This window comes from Prinia subflava, unplaced genomic scaffold, assembly GCF_021018805.1.
Source record: "Prinia subflava isolate CZ2003 ecotype Zambia unplaced genomic scaffold, Cam_Psub_1.2 scaffold_47_NEW, whole genome shotgun sequence".
Lineage (NCBI taxonomy): Eukaryota > Metazoa > Chordata > Aves > Passeriformes > Cisticolidae > Prinia > Prinia subflava.
This window is the reverse complement of record NW_026961001.1, coordinates 928,713-946,547: the sequence shown is the minus strand read 5'-3', so window position 1 is coordinate 946,547 and position 17,835 is coordinate 928,713. Positions and strand designations below refer to the sequence as shown.

Below are 17,835 nucleotides of genomic sequence, written 5' to 3'. Positions count from 1 at the left end.
ATGGATGATGGAGGGATGGATGGATGGATGGATGGATGGATGGATGGATGGATGGATGGATGGATGATGGATGATGGATGCATGCATGGATGGATGGATGGATGGATGGATGGATGGATGGATGACAGATGATGGATGATGGATGGATGGATGGATGGATGGATGGATGGATGACAGATGATGGATGATGGATGATGGATGATGGATGATGGATGGATGGATGATGGATGATGGATGATGGATGATGGATGATGGATGATGGATGATGGATGGATGATGGATGGATGGATGGATGGATGGATGGATGACAGATGATGGATGATGGATGGATGGGTGGATGGGTGGATGGATGGATGATTATGGATGGGTTGTTGAATGATGGATGGGAAGTCGGTGAGTTGAGGGACAGGATGGATGGATGTGTTGATGGGCAGGAGATGGAGTGTGGATGGATGACGGATGAAGGATAATGGATGATGGTGGATGGATGATGCAGAGAAGATGGATGGATGGATGAGGTAATGGGCAAGAGATGGATGATGGATGGATGGATGATGATGGATGGATGATGGATGGATGGATGATGGATGGATGGCAGTAGACCATGGATGATGATGAATAATGATGGATGATGACGGATGATGGATGACCATGAATGATGGATGACAATCATTGTGTGATGGTGATGGATTATGGACAATGATGATGATGATGGATGGGGAAAAGGTGGATGGATGATGGATGGATGGATGGATGGATGGATGGATGATGGATGGATGATGGATGGATGATGGATGGATGGATGATGGATGGATGATGGATGTATGGATGATGGATGGATGACGGATGGATGGATGGATGGATGGATGGATGGATGGATGGATGGAGGGATGGATGGATGGATGGATGGATGGATGGATGGATGGATGACAGATGATGGATGACAGATGACAGATGATGGATGATGGATGGATGGATGGATGGATGGATGGATGGATGATGGATGGATGATGGATGACAGATAACCATGGACAGCAGATGACGATGGATGATGATGGTGGTGGATGGTGGATGGTGGATGATGATGGATAATGATGATTGATGGTGGATGATGGATTATGATGATGGTGATGGATGATGATGGTGGATGATTGGTGATGACAATGGATAAAGGATGATGGATGGATGGTGGATGATGATGGATAATGATGCAGGAGGGATGGTGATAAGGATGGATGAGGAATGACGATGGATGATGATGGTGGTGGATGGTGGATGGTGGATGATGATGGATAATGATGATTGATGGTGGATGATGGATTATGATGATGGTGATGGATGATGATGGTGGGTGATTGGTGATGACAATGGATAAAGGATGATGGATGGATGACAGATGATGATGGATAATGATGGATGATGGATGACGATGATGATGATGATGGATGTCAAATGACAGTGGATCATGCTGGGTGATCGATGATGGATGATAGATGATAAGGGATAATGATGATTGATGATGGATGATGATGATGATGCATGACAGGTGATAGATGTATGATAGGTGATGACAATGGATGAAGGACGATGGATGGATGACAGATGATGGTGGATGATGGGTGGTGATGGATGATGATGATGGATGATTTTAATGGTGGATGATGATGATTGATGACAGATGATGATGGGTAATGATGGATGATGATGATGGATGGCACATGATGGATGGATGAGGGATGATGATGGATGACAGATGACAATGGATGATGATGGTGGATGGTGGATGATGGATGACAGATGGTGGATGGTAAATGACGACAATGGATGAAGGATGATGGTGGATAACAGATGACAACGGATGATGGTGGATGGATGGTGGGTGGTGATGGATGATGATGGATGATGGTGGATGATGACAACCGATGAAGGATGATGATGGATGACAGGTGACAATGGATGATGGCTGGTGATGGATGATGGATAATGATGGATGGATGGATGATGATGGATGATGGTGGATGATGACAACCGATGAAGGATGATGATGGATGACAGGTGACAATGGATGATGCTGATGCTGATGCTGGATGGTGGATGATGATGGATGACAAATGACAATGGATGACAAATGACAATGGATGATGATGATGGTGGATGATAATGGATGACAAGTGACAGTGGTTGATGATGATGATGATGATGATAGATGATGGTGGATGATGATGGATGACAGTTGATGATGGATTATGGGTAGTGGTGGATGATGACAAGGGATGATGGATGACAAATGACAATGGATGATGATGATGATGAGGGATGACAAATGACAATGGATGATGGATGATGGTGGATAATGATGGATGATGATGGTGGATGACAAATGACAATGGATGATGATGATGATGACCATGGATGACCATGGATGACAACAAATTATGATGGATGATAGACAACCCCCGTCCCCACCCCTCCCCAACCCTCACCTACCACCTCCCACTCCAGCCCTTATACCCGGACACCCCTCACCTGCCAGGGGTGTTCCCACCCACCTGCCAGCCCCACCCTCACCTGCCAGGGGTGTTCCCACCCACCTGCCAGCCCCACCCTCACCTGCCAGGGGTGTTCCCACCTGCCTGCCAACCCCACCCTCACCTGGGTGCACCTGGCGCAGGTTCGGGAGCAAGGAGGAGTACATGGCATTCATGAACGAGTTCCTGGAGCTGGAGTGGGCCAGCATGCAGCAGTTCCTGTACGAGATCTCCAACCTGGACACGCTGACCAACAGCACCAGCTTCGAGGGCTACATTGACCTGGGCCGCGAGCTGTCCACACTGCACGCGCTGCTCTGGGAGGTCATGAGCCAGCTCAGCAAGGTACCGCACCTGAGCACCCCTCACCTGTGCAGCCGTGGCCTCACCTGTGCGACTACAGCCTCACCTATGCGGCAACAGTCTCGCCAGTGCGGCTGCGGGCTCACCTGTGCGGCTGCAGCCTCACCTAGGGGACACCTGGGGAATGGTCATGGGGCTGCTCTGGGAGGTCATGAGCCAGCTCAGCAAGGCACTGCACCTGGGAACCCCTCACCTGTGCAGCCGCAGCCTCACCTGTGCAGCAACAGTCTCACCTGTGCGGCTACAGGCTCACCTGTGCAGCCACAGTCTCACCTGGCGGACACTTGGGGGTGGTCATGGGGATGGACACCCTGCACGTGCTACTCTGGGAGGTCATGAGCCAGGGCAGCAAGGTACTGCACCTGGGCACCCCTCACCTGTGCAGCCGCAGCCTCACCTGTGCAGCTACAGCCTCACCTGTGTGCCTGCGGCCTCACCTGTGTGCCCGTGGGGGTGATCATGGGTGGGGTGACCCTCCCCAGCCTCCACAGGTGTTCCTCCACCGGTGTCCCACTATGGGAGGTTCCTGGGGTTCCCCCAGGTGAGGTCCCAGAGGTGCCACCTGCCCAGGTGAGCTTCCCAGGTGTGCTCAAAGTGGACTCGCTGTCACTGTGAGGTCAATGCGGTTCCCATGGGTGATACCCCTGGTGCTCCCAGGTGTGCCCAGGTTTTCCCAACTGTGGTCAGGTGCTCCCAGGTGTTCCCAGGTGCACCCAGGTGCGTTCAGGTGCTCCCAGGTGTTCCCAGGTGCACCCAGGTGCGTTCAGGTGTGCCCAGGTGCTCCCAGGTGGCTCAGGCGTGCCCAGGTGCGTTCAGGTGTGCCCAGGTGGCTCAGGTGTGCCCAGGTGCTCCCAGGTGGCTCAGGCGTGCCCAGGTGCGCTCAGGTGCACCCAGGTGCGTTCAGGTGCAATCAGTGTGCCTCAATACTCTCAGGTGCACTCAGGTGTGCCCAGGTGCTCCCAGGTGCGCTCAGGTGCACCCAGGTGCGCTCAGGTGCACCCAGGTGCGTTCAGGTGTGCCCAGGTGCTCCCAGGTGGCTCAGGCGTGCCCAGGTGCTCCCAGGTGCGCTCAGGTGTGCCCGCCTGTCCCCGCAGGAGGCGCTGCTGAAGCTGGGCCCGCTGCCGCGGCTGCTGACCGACATCAGCGTGGCGCTGCGCAACCCTCACCTGCAGCGGCAGCCCAGCCAGGGCGAGCGCCTGCCGCCCAAAGGGCTGGTCCTGCGCGGGCCCTCGGCCGACCTGCAGCCCTACCTCGTGCGCGACCTCAACAGGTGAGCGCACCTGCCCGGCCCGGGGGGTGCTGCGAGAACACCCATCACCCCTGTGGCACCTGTCCTGTCCGCTTGTGTGGCCCAGGTGTTCCCCCATCTCACCTGGCCTCACCTGGGGTGGCCCTACCCTTCTGTGACCACTCTATCCTGTCCAGTTGTGTGGCCCAGGTGTCCTCCTGTCTCACCTGGTGGCCTTCAGTCTCACCTGGGGTGGCCCCACCCACCTGTGACCCCTCTGTCGTGTCCATGTGTGGCCCAGGTGACCCCTCCACCTCACCTGCCCTCACCTGGTGGGCTTTGGTCTCATCTGGGGTGGCCCCACCCACCTGTCACCCCCCTTCCCCCCCCGTGGTAACCCCCAAATATCTGTGGGACCTTCATGTCCCACCTGTGACCCCTCAGTGTCACCTGTTGTTGCCGGGTCTCACCTGGGGGTGTCACCTGTCCTGTTCCAGTGTCCCCCTGCGTGTCCCCACCTGTCCCAGGTGTCTCTGGGGATGTCACCTGGAGGTCTCACCTGTCCTGCCCCAGTGTCCCCCCATATCCCCACCTGTCCCAGGTGTCCCTGGGTCTCACCTGGGGTCTCACCTGTCCCTGTTCCCGCAGCTCCGTGGATCTCCAGTCCTACATGGTGCGGGGGCTCAACAGGTGAGGGGCGGGATTTGGGGTTTGGGAACTGGATTTGGTGTTTGGGATTTGGGGTTTGAGGTTTGGGATTTGAATGGGGATGGTGATGGCATTGGGATGGGATCATGACTGGGATTTGGGATTTGGGGTTTGGGATTTGGGATTTGGGATTTGGGATTTGGGATTTGGGATTTGGGATTTGGGATTTGGGATCAGGGCAGGGATGGGATTGGGATTTGGATGGGACCAAGTTTGGAGTTTGGGATGGGGATTTTGTATTGGATTTGGGATCAGGATTTAGGATTGGGATCTGGATCCAGAACTGGATGAGGATCATGACAGGATGAGGATGGGGATTGGGATTGGGGTGGGGATGAAACTGGGACCAGGATCAGGATGGGGACGGGGACAGGGACAGGATGAGGATTGGGATGGGAACAGGAGGGGGATGGGAATGTTTGGGACAGGAACATTTGGGATGGGAACATTTGGGATAGGAATGTTTGGGATGGGGGTGGGAATGTTCGGGATGGGAATGTTTAGGATGGGAATGTTTGGGAAGGGAATATTTGGGATGGGGGTGGGAATGTTCGGGATGGGGATGTTTGGGGTGGGAATGTTTGGGAAGGGAATGTTTGAGATGGGGGTGGGAATGTTCAGGATGGGGATGTTTTTGGGGTGGGAATGTTTGGGATGGCAGGGACGACGATTCCAGAGATGGATTTGGGGCCGTGTCCAACCGCCCTCATCCCATCTGTGTTCCGCATCCCACACCTGCCCCATCCCTCCATCCTGTGTCCCCAATTCTGTGTCCCCAATTCCATGTCCCCTCCATCCCTTGCCATCTCCCCATTCCAATTTCCCATCCCAATCTCCCATCCCAATTTTCCATGTCCCCATCCCATGTCCCCCTCCCCACCCCGTGTCTCTCCTCCCTCCCCATCTCATGCCCCCTGTCCCACATCCCAATCCCGTGTGCCCCCACCCCATATCCCCCTCCCCCTCCCGTGCCACCCTGTTCACCCCATATCGCCCTCCCCACCCCATTCCCCACCCCACATCCACATAACCCATATCCCCATACGTCCATCCCGCCCCAACCCCGCCCCATATCCCCATACCCCACATCCCGCCCCGCAGCTCCATGGACGTGCCCCGCCTGCCGTCCCCGCCGCAGGAGAAGGGTCCCCCGGAGGTGCTGGTGCTCAGCCGCCCGCCGCTGGCCCGCTCGTCCCCCGCCTACTGCACCAGCAGCTCCGACCTCACCGAGCCCGAGGGCGGCCGCGGGGGCGCGCTGGGGGTGGGCAAGAGCGTGTCCATGCTGGACCTGCAGGACGGACGCGTGGACAGCATCCCCAGCCTGCCGGCCGAGCTGCTGGCCGGGGCGCCGGCCCCGGGGGGCGCGGGCCAGGGGGGGCTGCGGCCCGGCCGCCTCTCGCAGGGCAGCGCCTCCAGCCTGGCCCCGCCGCGCCTGGGCGTGCCCGAGCCGGGGGGACCCCAGCTGAGGGTCCCGCTCTCCTTCCAGAACCCCCTGTTCCACCTGGCCGCCGACGGGCCCCTGCGCGGCCCCGACGGCGGCGGGGGCGGCGGGAGGGGCGAGGGGGGCGGCGGAGACGGGGGCCACTTCGGGGGCCCCCCGCCGCCCCTGCACGGCTACAGCAAGAGCGAGGAGCTGGCGACCCCTCCCCAAAAACACATCACGCACAGCCACAGCTACAGCGACGAGTTCGGGCGGCCCGGCGGCGACTTCGGGCGGCGGCAGCTGTCGCTGCAGGACACGCTGGCCCCGCCGCAGATCACCATCGGCGCGCCCCCGCCGCCCACCCCGCGGGGGTCGCGGGCCGGGAAGGGCGGCGGGGGCTCCTCGGCGCTGGGGGTGCCGCAGAAGCCGCGGCCGGCCAGCGGGAACCTGCTGGCGTCCCCCGAGCCCGCCTACGGCCCCCCGCGCTCCCGCCAGCCCTCGCTGGCCAAGGAGGCCTCGGTGGCCGGCATGAAGCCGCCCGTCACCAAGCAGGTGACACGGGGGCGCGCGGGGGGCGGGGGGACGTGGGGGGATATGGGGGTGTTGGGGACACTGGGGGACATTGGGGACATGGGGGGGATATGGGGGTGTTGGGGGCGTTGGGGATATTTGGGATGTGGGGGGATATGGGGACAGTGAGGACATGGGGGATATGGGGACATCGGGGACATTGGCGGATATGGGGACATGGGGGATATGGGGACATTGGGGACGTGGGGATGTGCGGGGTGTTGGGAGGTGTGGGGATATGAGGACATGAGGGGACATTGGGGATATGGGGACTTCGGGGACACTGGGGACATTAGGGACATTGGGGACATTGGGGACATGGGGACATTGGGGGATACGGGAGAATGTGGGGGGTGGGGGGTGTGGAGGGTGTGGGGACGTTGGAGACATTTGGGGACATGGGGACATTCGGGGACATGCTGGGGACATGGTGGTGGAGAGGAAACCAAACTCATCTTTGTGTCCCCCCTTGTCCCCCTCATGTCCCCTCATGTCCCTGTGTCCTGTCACACCCCCATGTCCCCACTTCCCCCCACATCCCCCATTTCCCCAACATCCCCCATGTCCCCTCTCTGTCCCCCGGTGTCCCCGCAGGCGTCGCAGGCGCCCTCCACGCTGAACCCGGTGCTGCCGGCGTCGGAGCGCACGGTGGCCTGGGTGTCCAACATGCCGCACCTGTCGGCCGACATCGAGAGCGCGCACATCGAGCGCGAGGAGTACAAGCTCAAGGAGTACTCCAAGTCCATGGACGAGAGCCGGCTGGACCGGGTAGGGTCAGCTGTGCCAGGTGTGCCCAGGTGTGCCAGGTGTGCGTGGTGCAGGTGTGCCCAGGTGTGCCAGGTGTGAGTGGTACAGGTGTGCCCAGGTGTGAGTGGTACAGGTGTGCCCAGGTGTGCCCAGGTGTGCCCAGGTGTGCCCAGGTGTGAGGAGTACAAGCTCAAGGAGTAGTCCAAGTCCATGGACAAGAGCCGGCTGGACCGGGTAGGGTCAGATGTGCCAGGTGTGCCCAGGTGTGCCTAGGTGTGAGTGGCACAGGTGTGAGTGGTACAGGTGTGCTCAGGTGTGCCCAAGTGTGCTCAGGTGTGAGTGGCACAGGTATGAGTGGTACAGGCGTGCCCAGGTGTGCCCAGGTGTGAGTGGTACAATTTCAAGGAGTAGTCCAAGTCCATGGACAAGAGCCAGCTGGACTGGGTGGGGTCAGATATGCCAGGTGTGCCCAGGTGTGCCCAGGTGTGAGTGGTACAGGTATGAGTGGTACAGGTGTGCTCAGGTGTGTCCAAGTGTGCTCAGGTGTGCTCAAGTGTGAGTGGTACAGGTGTGAGTGGTACAGGTGTGCCCAGGTGTTCCCAGGCATGCAGGGATTCAGATGTGTGTGGTACAGGTGTGCTCAGGTGTGCCCAGATGTACCCAGGTGTGCCCAGGTGTGCAGGGATCCCGGGGATGATGCTGGTGGAGCTCAGTTGTGCTGGGATCCAAGTGTGCCCAGGTGTGTAGGGATCCAGGTGTGCCCATGTGTGTCCAGCTTTCCTAGGTGCTGTAGCTGTCCCCAGGTGTCCCCAGGTACTGTAGGTGTGCCCAGATGTGTCCAGGTGTGCCAGGTGTGCCCAGATGTGTCCAGGTGTGCCCAGGTGCCCCGCAGTGTCCCTTTGGCAGGTGAAGGAGTAGAAGGAGGAGATTGAGGTGTGCCCAGGTGTCACAGGTGTGCCTGTAGCAGGGTTTTAACAGGTCACAGGTGTGCCAGGTGTGCCCAGGTGCGTTGCAGTGTCCCTTTGGCAGGTGAAGGAATATGAGGAGAAGATCCACTCGCTGAAGGAGCGGCTGCACAGGGACAGGGGGATGTCAGGTGTCACAGGTGTGCCCGTAGCGGGATTTTAGCAGGTTCCAGGTGTGCCAGGTGTGCCCAGGCATGCCCAGGTGTGCTGCAGTGTCCCTTTGGCAGGTGAAGGAGTACGAGGAGGAGATCCAGGTGTGCCCAGGTGTCACAGCTGTGCCTGTAGCGGTGCCCAGGTGTAAAAGCTGTGCCCGTAGCGGGGTTTTAGGGAGTCACAGGTGTGCCCACTTGTGCCAGGCATGCCCAAGTGTCACAGGTGTGCCCGTAGGGGGTTTTAGCGGGTCCCAGGTGCGCTGCAGTGTCCCTTTGGTGAGTGAAGGAGTACGAGGAGGAGATCGAGGTGTGCCCAGGTGTAACAGGTGTGCCCATAGCTAGGTTTTAGTGGGTCCCAGGTGTGCCAGGTGTGCCCAGGCATGCCTAGGTGTGCTGCAGTGTCCCTTTGGCAGGTGAAGGAGTACGAGGAGGAGATCCAGGTGTGCCCAGGTGTCACAGCTGTGCCTGTAGTGGTGCCCAGGTGTAAGAGCTGTGCCCGTAGCAGGGTTTTAGGGGGTCACAGGTGTGCCCATTTGTGCCAGGCATGCCCAGGTGTCACAGGTGTGCCCATAGGGGGGTTTTAGCGGGTCCCAGGTGTGCCCGTAGCTGTGCCCAGGTGTGCTCAGGTGTGCCGGGCGTGCCCAGGTGTGCTGCAGTGTCCCTTTGGCAGGTGAAGGAGTACGAGGAGGAGATCCACTCGCTGAAGGAGCGGCTGCACATGTCCAACCGCAAGCTGGAGGAGTACGAGCGGCGCCTGGTGACGCAGGAGGAGCAGACGAGCCGCATCCTCCTGCAGTACCAGCAGCGCCTGGAGCTCAGCGAGAAACGGCTGCGGCAGCAGCAGCAGGAGAAGGACTCCCAGATCAAGAGCATCATCGGCAGGTGAGGGACACACGGGGACAGCGGGGACAGCCAGGGGACACGGGGACACAGGGACACACAGGGACATGGGGACACGTGGGGACAGAGGGGACAGTGGGGACGTGGGGACAGCCAGGGACATTGGGGACTCCCAGATCAGGAGCATCATCAGCAGGTGAGGAACACACAGAGACAGTGGGGACAGCCAGGGGACATGGGGACACGAGGACACAGGGACACACAGGGACATGGGGACACATGCGGACAGTGGGGACAGTGGGGATGTGGGGACACACGGGGACTCCCAGATCAAGAGCATCATCGGCAGGTGAGGGACACACGCGGACAGTGGGGACAGGGGGACATTGGGGACACTGAGGACACACAGGGACATTGGAGTACAGGGACACACGGGGTCTCCCAGATCAGGAGCATCATTGGCAGGTGAGGTACACACAGGGACAGCAGGGACAGTGGGGACACTGGGGACATCAGGGATACGGGGACACTGGGGACAGCCAGGGTATAGCAGGGACATGCAGGGACATTGGGGACATCAGGCACACAGGGACATTGGGGACACACAGCACTAGGGGGACACAACAACATACGGGGACTCTCAGATATGGAGCATCAACGGCAGGTGAGGGACACACGGGGACACACAGGGGACAGTGGGGACATTGGGGAGACAGGGACATGGGGATAGACAGGAACACTGAGGACACACAGGGACAGTGGGGATACAGGGACATTGGGGACAGCCAGGGACACTGGGGACACAGGGGATAGCAGGGACATTGGGGACAGTGAGGACAGCAGGGATACAGGGACATCAGGGACACGGGGACAGCAAGGGACACTGGGGACACACGGGTGTGGGGACACAGGGACAGTGGGGACATGGGGACAGCAGGGACACACAGGAAAATGGGGACAGCAGGGGACGCAGGGACATCAGGGACATTGGGGATACACAGACTGACACAGGGGACAGAGGAACATTGGGCACACAAGGGACACAGGAACACAGGGACATTGGGGACACAGAGGGACATGGTAGTGACACAGCACAGGTAGGACACGGGTGACACAGAGGTGACAGGGGCCATGGGGACATCAAGGGGACACGGGGATACAGCATGGCCCACGTGTGTCCCCAGGATTGTCCCCACATGTCTGGGAGTATCCCTGGCATGTCCCCATGGCCTTGGCTGTCCCCAGGGTGTCCCCAGGGTGTCCCCATGTCCTTGGGTGTCCCCGGGCTGGTTCCAGGGGTGTCCCCATGACCTTGAGGTGTCCCAAGGGATGTCCTCAGAGTTGTCCCCATGGGTTTGGGTGTCCCCTGGGCGGTCCCTGGGGTTGTCCCCATGTCCCTGGGCTGTCCCCAGTGGTGTCCCCATGACCCAGGGGGTGTCCCCATGTCCTTGATCTGTCCCTGGCGGTGTCCCCACATCGCTGGGGCTGTCCCTGGCAGTGTCCCCATGTCCCCAGGACTGTCCCTGGGGATGTCCCCATGAACCAGGGGGTGTCCCCACGGCCCGGGGCTGTCCCGGGGGGTGTCCCCACGGCCCGGGGGGTGTCCCTGGGTGTCCCCGGGGATGTCCCCGGGGGGGTGGCAGCATGACCCCGGTGAAGCCTGGCCCCGCAGGCTGATGCTGGTGGAGCAGGAGCTGCGCAGGGATCACTTGGGCGCCCACGACCCATCCGAGGGCCGGCGGCGGCTGCTCGACGCTCAGGTGGAAATTACAATGTCATTGCTCTGCTCCGTGTGACATCGGCCATCCCACGCCGCGCTGGGGGCGCCGGGGGGCGGGGGCGGCCCCGGGGGGGTCCTGAGGGGGGGTTGGGGGGGTTATTTGGGAGTCTTAGAGGGGTTTGGGGGGGGTTACTGGGGGTTTGGGGGGGTTATGGGGCTCCTAGAGAGGGTTTGGGGGGGTTACTGGGGGTTTGGGGAGGGGGTTATGGGTGTCTGCGGGGGGATTTGGGGATTTTGGGGGGTTATTTGGGGTCTGTGGGGGGTGTTCTGGAGGTTTTGGTGTGTCCCTGTGGGTCCAAATTCGGGTTTTTGGGAGGTTTGGGGCTATTTTGGGGGGCATGTTTGGGAATTTGGGGGGTTATTTGGGGTCTGTGGGTGAGGTTTTGGGGTGTCCTGGGATGGTTTGGGGGGGGTTGGGTGTCCAGGAGGGACGTTTGTGTATTTTGGGGGGTTCTTTGGGGTCTCTGAGGGGGATTTGGGGGGTGACTGGGGGTCTATGGGGGGTATTTGGGAATTTGGGAGCTTTGGGAGGGGTTATGGGGACCTTGGGGGGGTTATGGGTGCCCCTGGAGGCGTTTCGGGAGTTTTGGGGGGGTTATTTGGGGTCTCTGGGTACCCCGGGGGGGTCTCTGGGTGTCCCTGGGGGGTCTTTGGTGATTTTGAGGTGATCTTTGGGGATTTTTTGGGGGGGTCTTGGGGCATTTTGGGTCCCTCTGGGAGGGCTTGGGGACCTTGAGGGGGGCTCCTGTCACCTCTGGGGACCGTGGGGGGACAAGGCCACCCCTGGGGGGGGGCTGGGGATGCCTGGGGGGGATGTGGTGGCACTTGGGGGGGGACGCAGGGGAACAGGGCCACCCCCGGGGGGACAAAGGGACCCCTGGAGGGGACAGAGCCACTCCCAGAGGGGACAGGGACCCCCCCAGAGGGGACAGGGCCACCTCTTGGGGTACAAAAGTGACCCCCAGAGGGGAAAAAGTGGCCCCCAGAGGGGACAGGAACCCCCCCAGAGGGGACAAGGCCACCCCCAGGGGGATGTGAGGGGGACAGGGCCACCCCCAGTGAGGACAGGGCCACCCCTGGGGGGACAAAGTGACCCCCCCCAGAAGGACAGGGCCACCTCAGAGGGGACAAAGTGACCCCTGGAAGGGACAGGGCCACTCCTGGAGGGACAGGGCCACCCTCAGTTGGGACAAGGCCACCTCAGGGGGGACAAAGTGACCCCCAGATGGGACAGGGCCACCCCGGAGGGACACAGGGCCACCCCCAAGGGGACAAAGTGACCCCCAGAGGGGACAGGGCCACCCCTGGGGTGACACCAGAGGGACATTTCAGGGCGGAGGTGACACCGCCCCATCCCCCCACTGCAGGAACAGTGCCACCCCCATGTCCCTAAGGCCACCCTGGTGTCCCCAAGGCCACCCCCGTGTCCCCCCCCAGCGACGGGGCCGTTCCTGTGCCCCCTCCTCGGGTTGGGGTCCCCCCGGTGCCACCTCAGGGCCACCCCGGTGCCACCCCGGTGCCACCTCAGGGCCACCCGCGTGGCGCGGTGGCCGCGGTGGCCCTGATGTCCCCTCCCCGTGTCTCTCTTGTCACAGCTGTCCGTCAGGTAGCGCGGCCTGGCCCCGCCAGTGGCACCGGACCCTCGGCCACCGGTGACACCCCAGGTGGGTCCTTGTCCCCTCCCCGTCACCCCCCGGGCCGCACAGGGGGACCCTTGGGGACACGGAGCCCAGATGTCCCCAAGGCCCTCTCATGTCCCCAAGGGACATTGGGGACCCTTGGGGACATGGATCCAGGTATCCCCAAGATCCTTTTCTGTCCCCAAGGCATGTTGGGGACCATTGGGGATCCTTGGGGACATGGATCGGGAATGTCCCCAAGGCTCTTTTATGTCCCCAAGGGACATTGGGGACCCTTGGGGACACGGGTCCAAGATGTCCCCAAGGCCCGCCTGTGTCCCCATGTCCCTCAGGGACACTGGGTACCATTGTGGACATGGATCCAGATGTCCCCAAGGCCCTTTTCTGTCCCCAAGGGACACTGGGGACCACTGGGGACACAGATCCCCAATTTGGTGTCTCCATGTCCCTCAGGAACCCTTGGGGACACGGATCCAAGATGTCCCCAAGGCCCTCCTGTGAACCCATGTCCCTCCCATGTCCCTCAGGGACACTGGGGACTCCTTGGGGACACAGATCCAGATGTCCCCAAGACCCTTTTCTGTCCCCAAGGCACATTGGGGACCACTGGGGACAGAGATGCAGGTGTCACCAAGACCCTTTGCTGTCCCCGTGTTCCTCTGGAGCCCTTGGCGACATGGATCCAAGATGTCCCCAAGGCCCTCCTGTGTCCCCATGTTCCTCCTATGTCCCTCAGTGACATTGGGGACCCTTGGGGACATGGATCCAGGTGTCCCCAAGACCCTTTTCTGTCCCCAAGGGACACTGGGAACCCTTGGGGACACAGATCTGGAATGTCCCCAAGATCCTTTTATGTCCCCAAGGGATGTTGGGGACCATTGGGGACCATTGATCTAGGCGTCCCCAAGGCCCTTTTCTGTCCCCAAGGGGCACTTGGGACCATTGGGGACACAGATCCCCAGTTTGGTGTCCCATGTCCCTCAGGAACCCTTGGGGACACGGATCCAAGATGTCCCCAAGGCCCTCCTGTGACTCCATGTCCCTCAGGGACACTGGGGACTCCTTGGGGACACAGATCTGGAATGTCCCCAAGACCCTTTTCTGTCCCCAGGGGACTTCGGGGACCACTGGGGACCCTTGGGGACACGGATCCAGATGTCCCCAAGACTCTCCTGTGTCCCCAAGAGACATTGGGGACCACTGGGGACATGGATCCAGATGTCCTTGTGTCCCTCCCATGTCCCTCAGGGACACTGAGACCCCTTGGGGACACGGATCCAAGATGTCCCCAAGGCCCTCCTGTGACTCCATGTCCCTCAGGGACACTGGGGACTCGTTGGGGACACAGATCTGGAATGTCCCCAAGACCCTTTTCTGTCCCCAGGGGACTTTGGGGACCATTGGGGACCCTTGGGGACATGGATCCAGATGTCCCCAAGACTCTCCTGTGTCCCCAAGAGACATTGGGGACCATTGGGGACATGGATCCAGATGTCCTTGTGTCCCTCCCTGTCCCTCAGGGACACTGAGACCCCTTGGGGACACGGATCCAGATGTCCCCAAGACCCTTTTCTGTCCCCAAGGAGCACTTGGGACCACTGGGGACACAGATCCCCAGTTTGATGTCCCTGTGTCCCTCAGGAGCTGTTGGTGACACGGATCCCGGTGTCACCCTTGGAGACACGGATCCAAGATGTCCCCAAGGCCCTCCTGTGACTCCATGTCCCTCAGGGACACTGGGGACTCCTTGGGGGGACACAGATCTGGAATGTCCCCAAGACCCTTTTCTGTCCCCAAGGGACACTTGGGACCACTGGGGACCCTTGGGGACATGGATCCAGATGTCCCCAAGACCCTCCTGTGTCCTCAGGAGACATTGGGAACCACTGGGGACATTGATGCAGGTGTCCCCGTGTCCTTCCCATGTCCCTCAGGGAGACTGGGGATTCCTTGGGGACACTGATCCAGGTGTCCCCAAGACCCTTTTCTGTCCCCAAGGGACACTGGGGACAAAGATCTGGAGTGTCCCCATGTCCCTCCTGTGTCCTCATGTCCCTTCCCCCTCCCTTGGGAACACTGGGGACACAGATCCGGGTGTCCCCAAGATCCTTTGATGTCCCCAAGGGACATTGGGGACCACTGGGGACAGGGATCTGGAGTGTCCCCATGTCCCTCCTGTGTCCCCATGTCCCTTGGGGACATGGATTGAGGTGTCCCCACCTCCCTCCTGCTGTCCCTGTGTCCCTCCTGGTGTCCTCCTGTCCCTCTCGTGTCCCTGTGTCACCTGGGGACACTGTCCCTGGTGTCCCCTTGTCCCCCCTGATGTCCCCATGTTGCTTATGGACACTGGGGACCCCTTGGGGCACTGGGGACCCTTTGGGGACACCACCCCAGATGTCCCCATGTCCCTCCTGGTGTCCCCATGTCCCTTAGGGACACTGGAGACGCTTTGGAGACACCACCCCAGATGACCCCATGTCCCCCCTGGTGTTCCCATGTCCCCCTCCATGATGTCCCCATGTCCCTTGGGGACACTGGGGACACCTTGGGGGCACCACCCCAGGTGTTCCCATGTGCCTCAAGGACACTGAGGACCCCCTGGGGACACTGGGGACCCATTGGGGACACCACCCCAAGTGTCCCCATGTCCCTCTTGGTGTCCCCATGTCCCTTGTGGACACTGGGGACCCTTTGGGGACACTGGGGACACTGTGGGAACACCACCCCAGGTGTCTCCATGTCCCCTCAGGTGCCACCACTGGCCCTGTCCACACCCCCTGGGGGTGCCACCATTGTCCCCACCTCCCCGGGGGGTGTGACCGTGGTTGGGGGAGGGGATTAGGGGGGGTTGTCACCAGCTGTCCCCCAGCGCTGGCGCTGTCACCGTCACCATCCTCGTGTCTTGTGTCTGTCCCCATCTCATGGGGGAGGGGGGAGGTGACACCGTGTCCGTGTGCCATGTCCTGTCACCATGGGGAGGGGACACCGGGGGGGAGGGGACAGCGGGGGGAGGGGACAGTGGGGGCGGTTTGGGACACTTTAGAGGAGGGTGGGGACAATTTGGGGGGGTTGGTGACAATTTGGGGGTGAATCGCCTCAGTTGCCACATCGGGGGCGTTTTGCCTTCATTTTTGGGGTTAATTTTACATTTTTTGGGGCGGGGTTGATTTTAGGGAATCAGGGTTAATTTTAGGGGTTCAGGGTTAATTTGGGGAAGCCAGGGTTAATTTGGGGGGTCCAGCATTAATTTTAGGGGTTAGGGGTTAATTTTAGGAGTCAGGATTAATTTTAAGGGTTCAGGGTTAATTTTGAGCATTTGGGGTTTAATTTTTGGAGTCAGAGTCAATTTTAGGGGTTCAGAGTTAATTCGGGGGGGGGGGTCAGGGTTAATTTTAGGGGTCAAGGTTAATCCCAGGGCGGCTTACAGATGATTTTTGGGGGGTCAGGGTTAATTTTAGGGGCCAGAGTTAATTTGGGGGATTCGGGGTTAATTTTAGGGGTTCAGGGTTAATTTTGAATGTTCAGGGTTAATTTTGGGGCAGATCAGGTTTAATTTTAGGGGTCAGGGTTAATTCTGGGACAGATCAGGATTAATTTTAGGGCCTCAGGGTTTATTTTGGGGGCTCAGGGTTAATTCCAGGGGCAGGTCAGGGTTAATTTCGGGGATTCTGCATTAATTTTAGGGGTTCGGGAATAATTTTAGGGGGTCAAGGTTAATCCTGGGGGTGGCTCAGGGATGATTTTAGGGGGTCAGGGCTGATTTGGGGGAGCTCAGGGCTGATTTTAAGGAGCTCAGGGTTAATTTTGGGGAGCTCAGGGCTGATTTGGGGGAGCTCAGGGTTAATTTTGGGTGCATTCACGTTGATTTGGGGCTGCCCCGAGGGCCCCACGCCGGTGCCGCAGGTGAGTGACCCCCGGGGTTGGGGGCGGGGGGCGCGGAGCGGGCGGGTCTCCGGGTGCCAGGGACACTTTTTGAGGACACTTTGGGGACACTTTGGGGACGTTTAGGGCAGCGAGGGCGGGGGGGTGAATGAGCCCCCTCGGTGCCTTGCAGGAGAGGCAGCTTTCCGCCGTGGGTGCAGCAGACCCGGGTGTGATTTGGGGGGCCGGGGGGGTCCCCGGGCGGCCCCCGCCTCCGCCCCCGCCACCCCCGATCACGGCCAACGGCTGCGAGCGGCGCGGCCCCGCTGCTGAGCACTGACCCCGCCCCGGGGGTCGCCGGGACCCCCCCAAAAACAAAACCCGCACCCGCAACCCCCTTCAGCCCCCGGACCCCCCCAGCCCTGGGGGAAAAGGGGAAAAGGGGAGGGCGGGAGGGGGGGGGGGAACACCCGGAGACCCCCGGGGTGAGGAGGAGGAGGAGGAGGAGGAGGAGGAGGAGGAAGAGGGCGAGGGGGGTTCGCCCCGGGAGGGGTCTCCAGTCGAGGAATTCGGGGGGATTCACGCGAGGAATTTTTTGGTGAGGGGGGTCCTCGCGTGAACGGATCCTCGTGCAAAGGGCTCCTCGCACGGGGAAAAGGGGGGGGGAGCGAGGATTTTGGGGACCCCACATGAGGATTTCGGGGTCTCCATGAGAGGATTTCGGGGTCCTCGTGCGAGAATTCGGGGTCCCTGCGCAAGAGCTCCTCGTGCCGCTGTCTCCTCGTGCCCCCGAGAGGAATTTGGAGTCCCCGTGTGAGGATTTTGGGGTCACCCTGCAAGGGCTCCTCGTGCCGCCAAGAGGAATTTTGGGGTCCTGGCTCCAGAGCCCCTCGTGTGTCACCAGCTCCTCGTGCGAGGGCTCCTGGTGTCACCAGGCCCTCGCGTGTCACCGAGAGGAATTTGGGGGGCTCCTCGCGTCACCGGGACCAGCCCAGCCCTCGTGCAAGGGTCCCTGATGCCACCACGTCCT

At 60.4% G+C, this 17,835-nt stretch overlaps 1 protein-coding gene across 22 annotated transcripts in view; it reads left to right on the top strand.

Annotated features, from left to right (window-relative positions):
• The window catches only part of SYNGAP1 (synaptic Ras GTPase activating protein 1), a 39,871-nt gene extending 22,662 nt beyond the window's left edge, over positions 1-17,209 (top strand). For 3 of the 22 annotated variants that reach the window (XM_063424990.1, XM_063424987.1, XM_063424991.1), the window contains 8 exons: positions 2,672-2,873; positions 3,986-4,161; positions 4,768-4,809; positions 5,929-6,802; positions 7,415-7,588; positions 9,355-9,566; positions 11,184-11,287; positions 12,900-15,907. In XM_063424990.1, the coding sequence (XP_063281060.1) occupies positions 2,672-2,873; positions 3,986-4,161; positions 4,768-4,809; positions 5,929-6,802; positions 7,415-7,588; positions 9,355-9,566; positions 11,184-11,287; positions 12,900-14,473 (3,358 nt within the window). In that variant the 3' untranslated portion in view covers positions 14,474-15,907. Of the gene's footprint in view, positions 1-2,671; positions 2,874-3,028; positions 3,061-3,985; positions 4,162-4,767; positions 4,810-5,928; positions 6,803-7,414; positions 7,589-8,759; positions 9,042-9,354; positions 9,567-11,183; positions 11,288-12,899; positions 15,922-16,998 lie in introns of those variants that run through there. The other 19 variants (XM_063425004.1, XM_063425000.1, XR_010083908.1 and 16 more) reach the window with 18 other exon arrangements.
• The last annotated feature ends 626 nt before the right edge of the window (positions 17,210-17,835 follow it).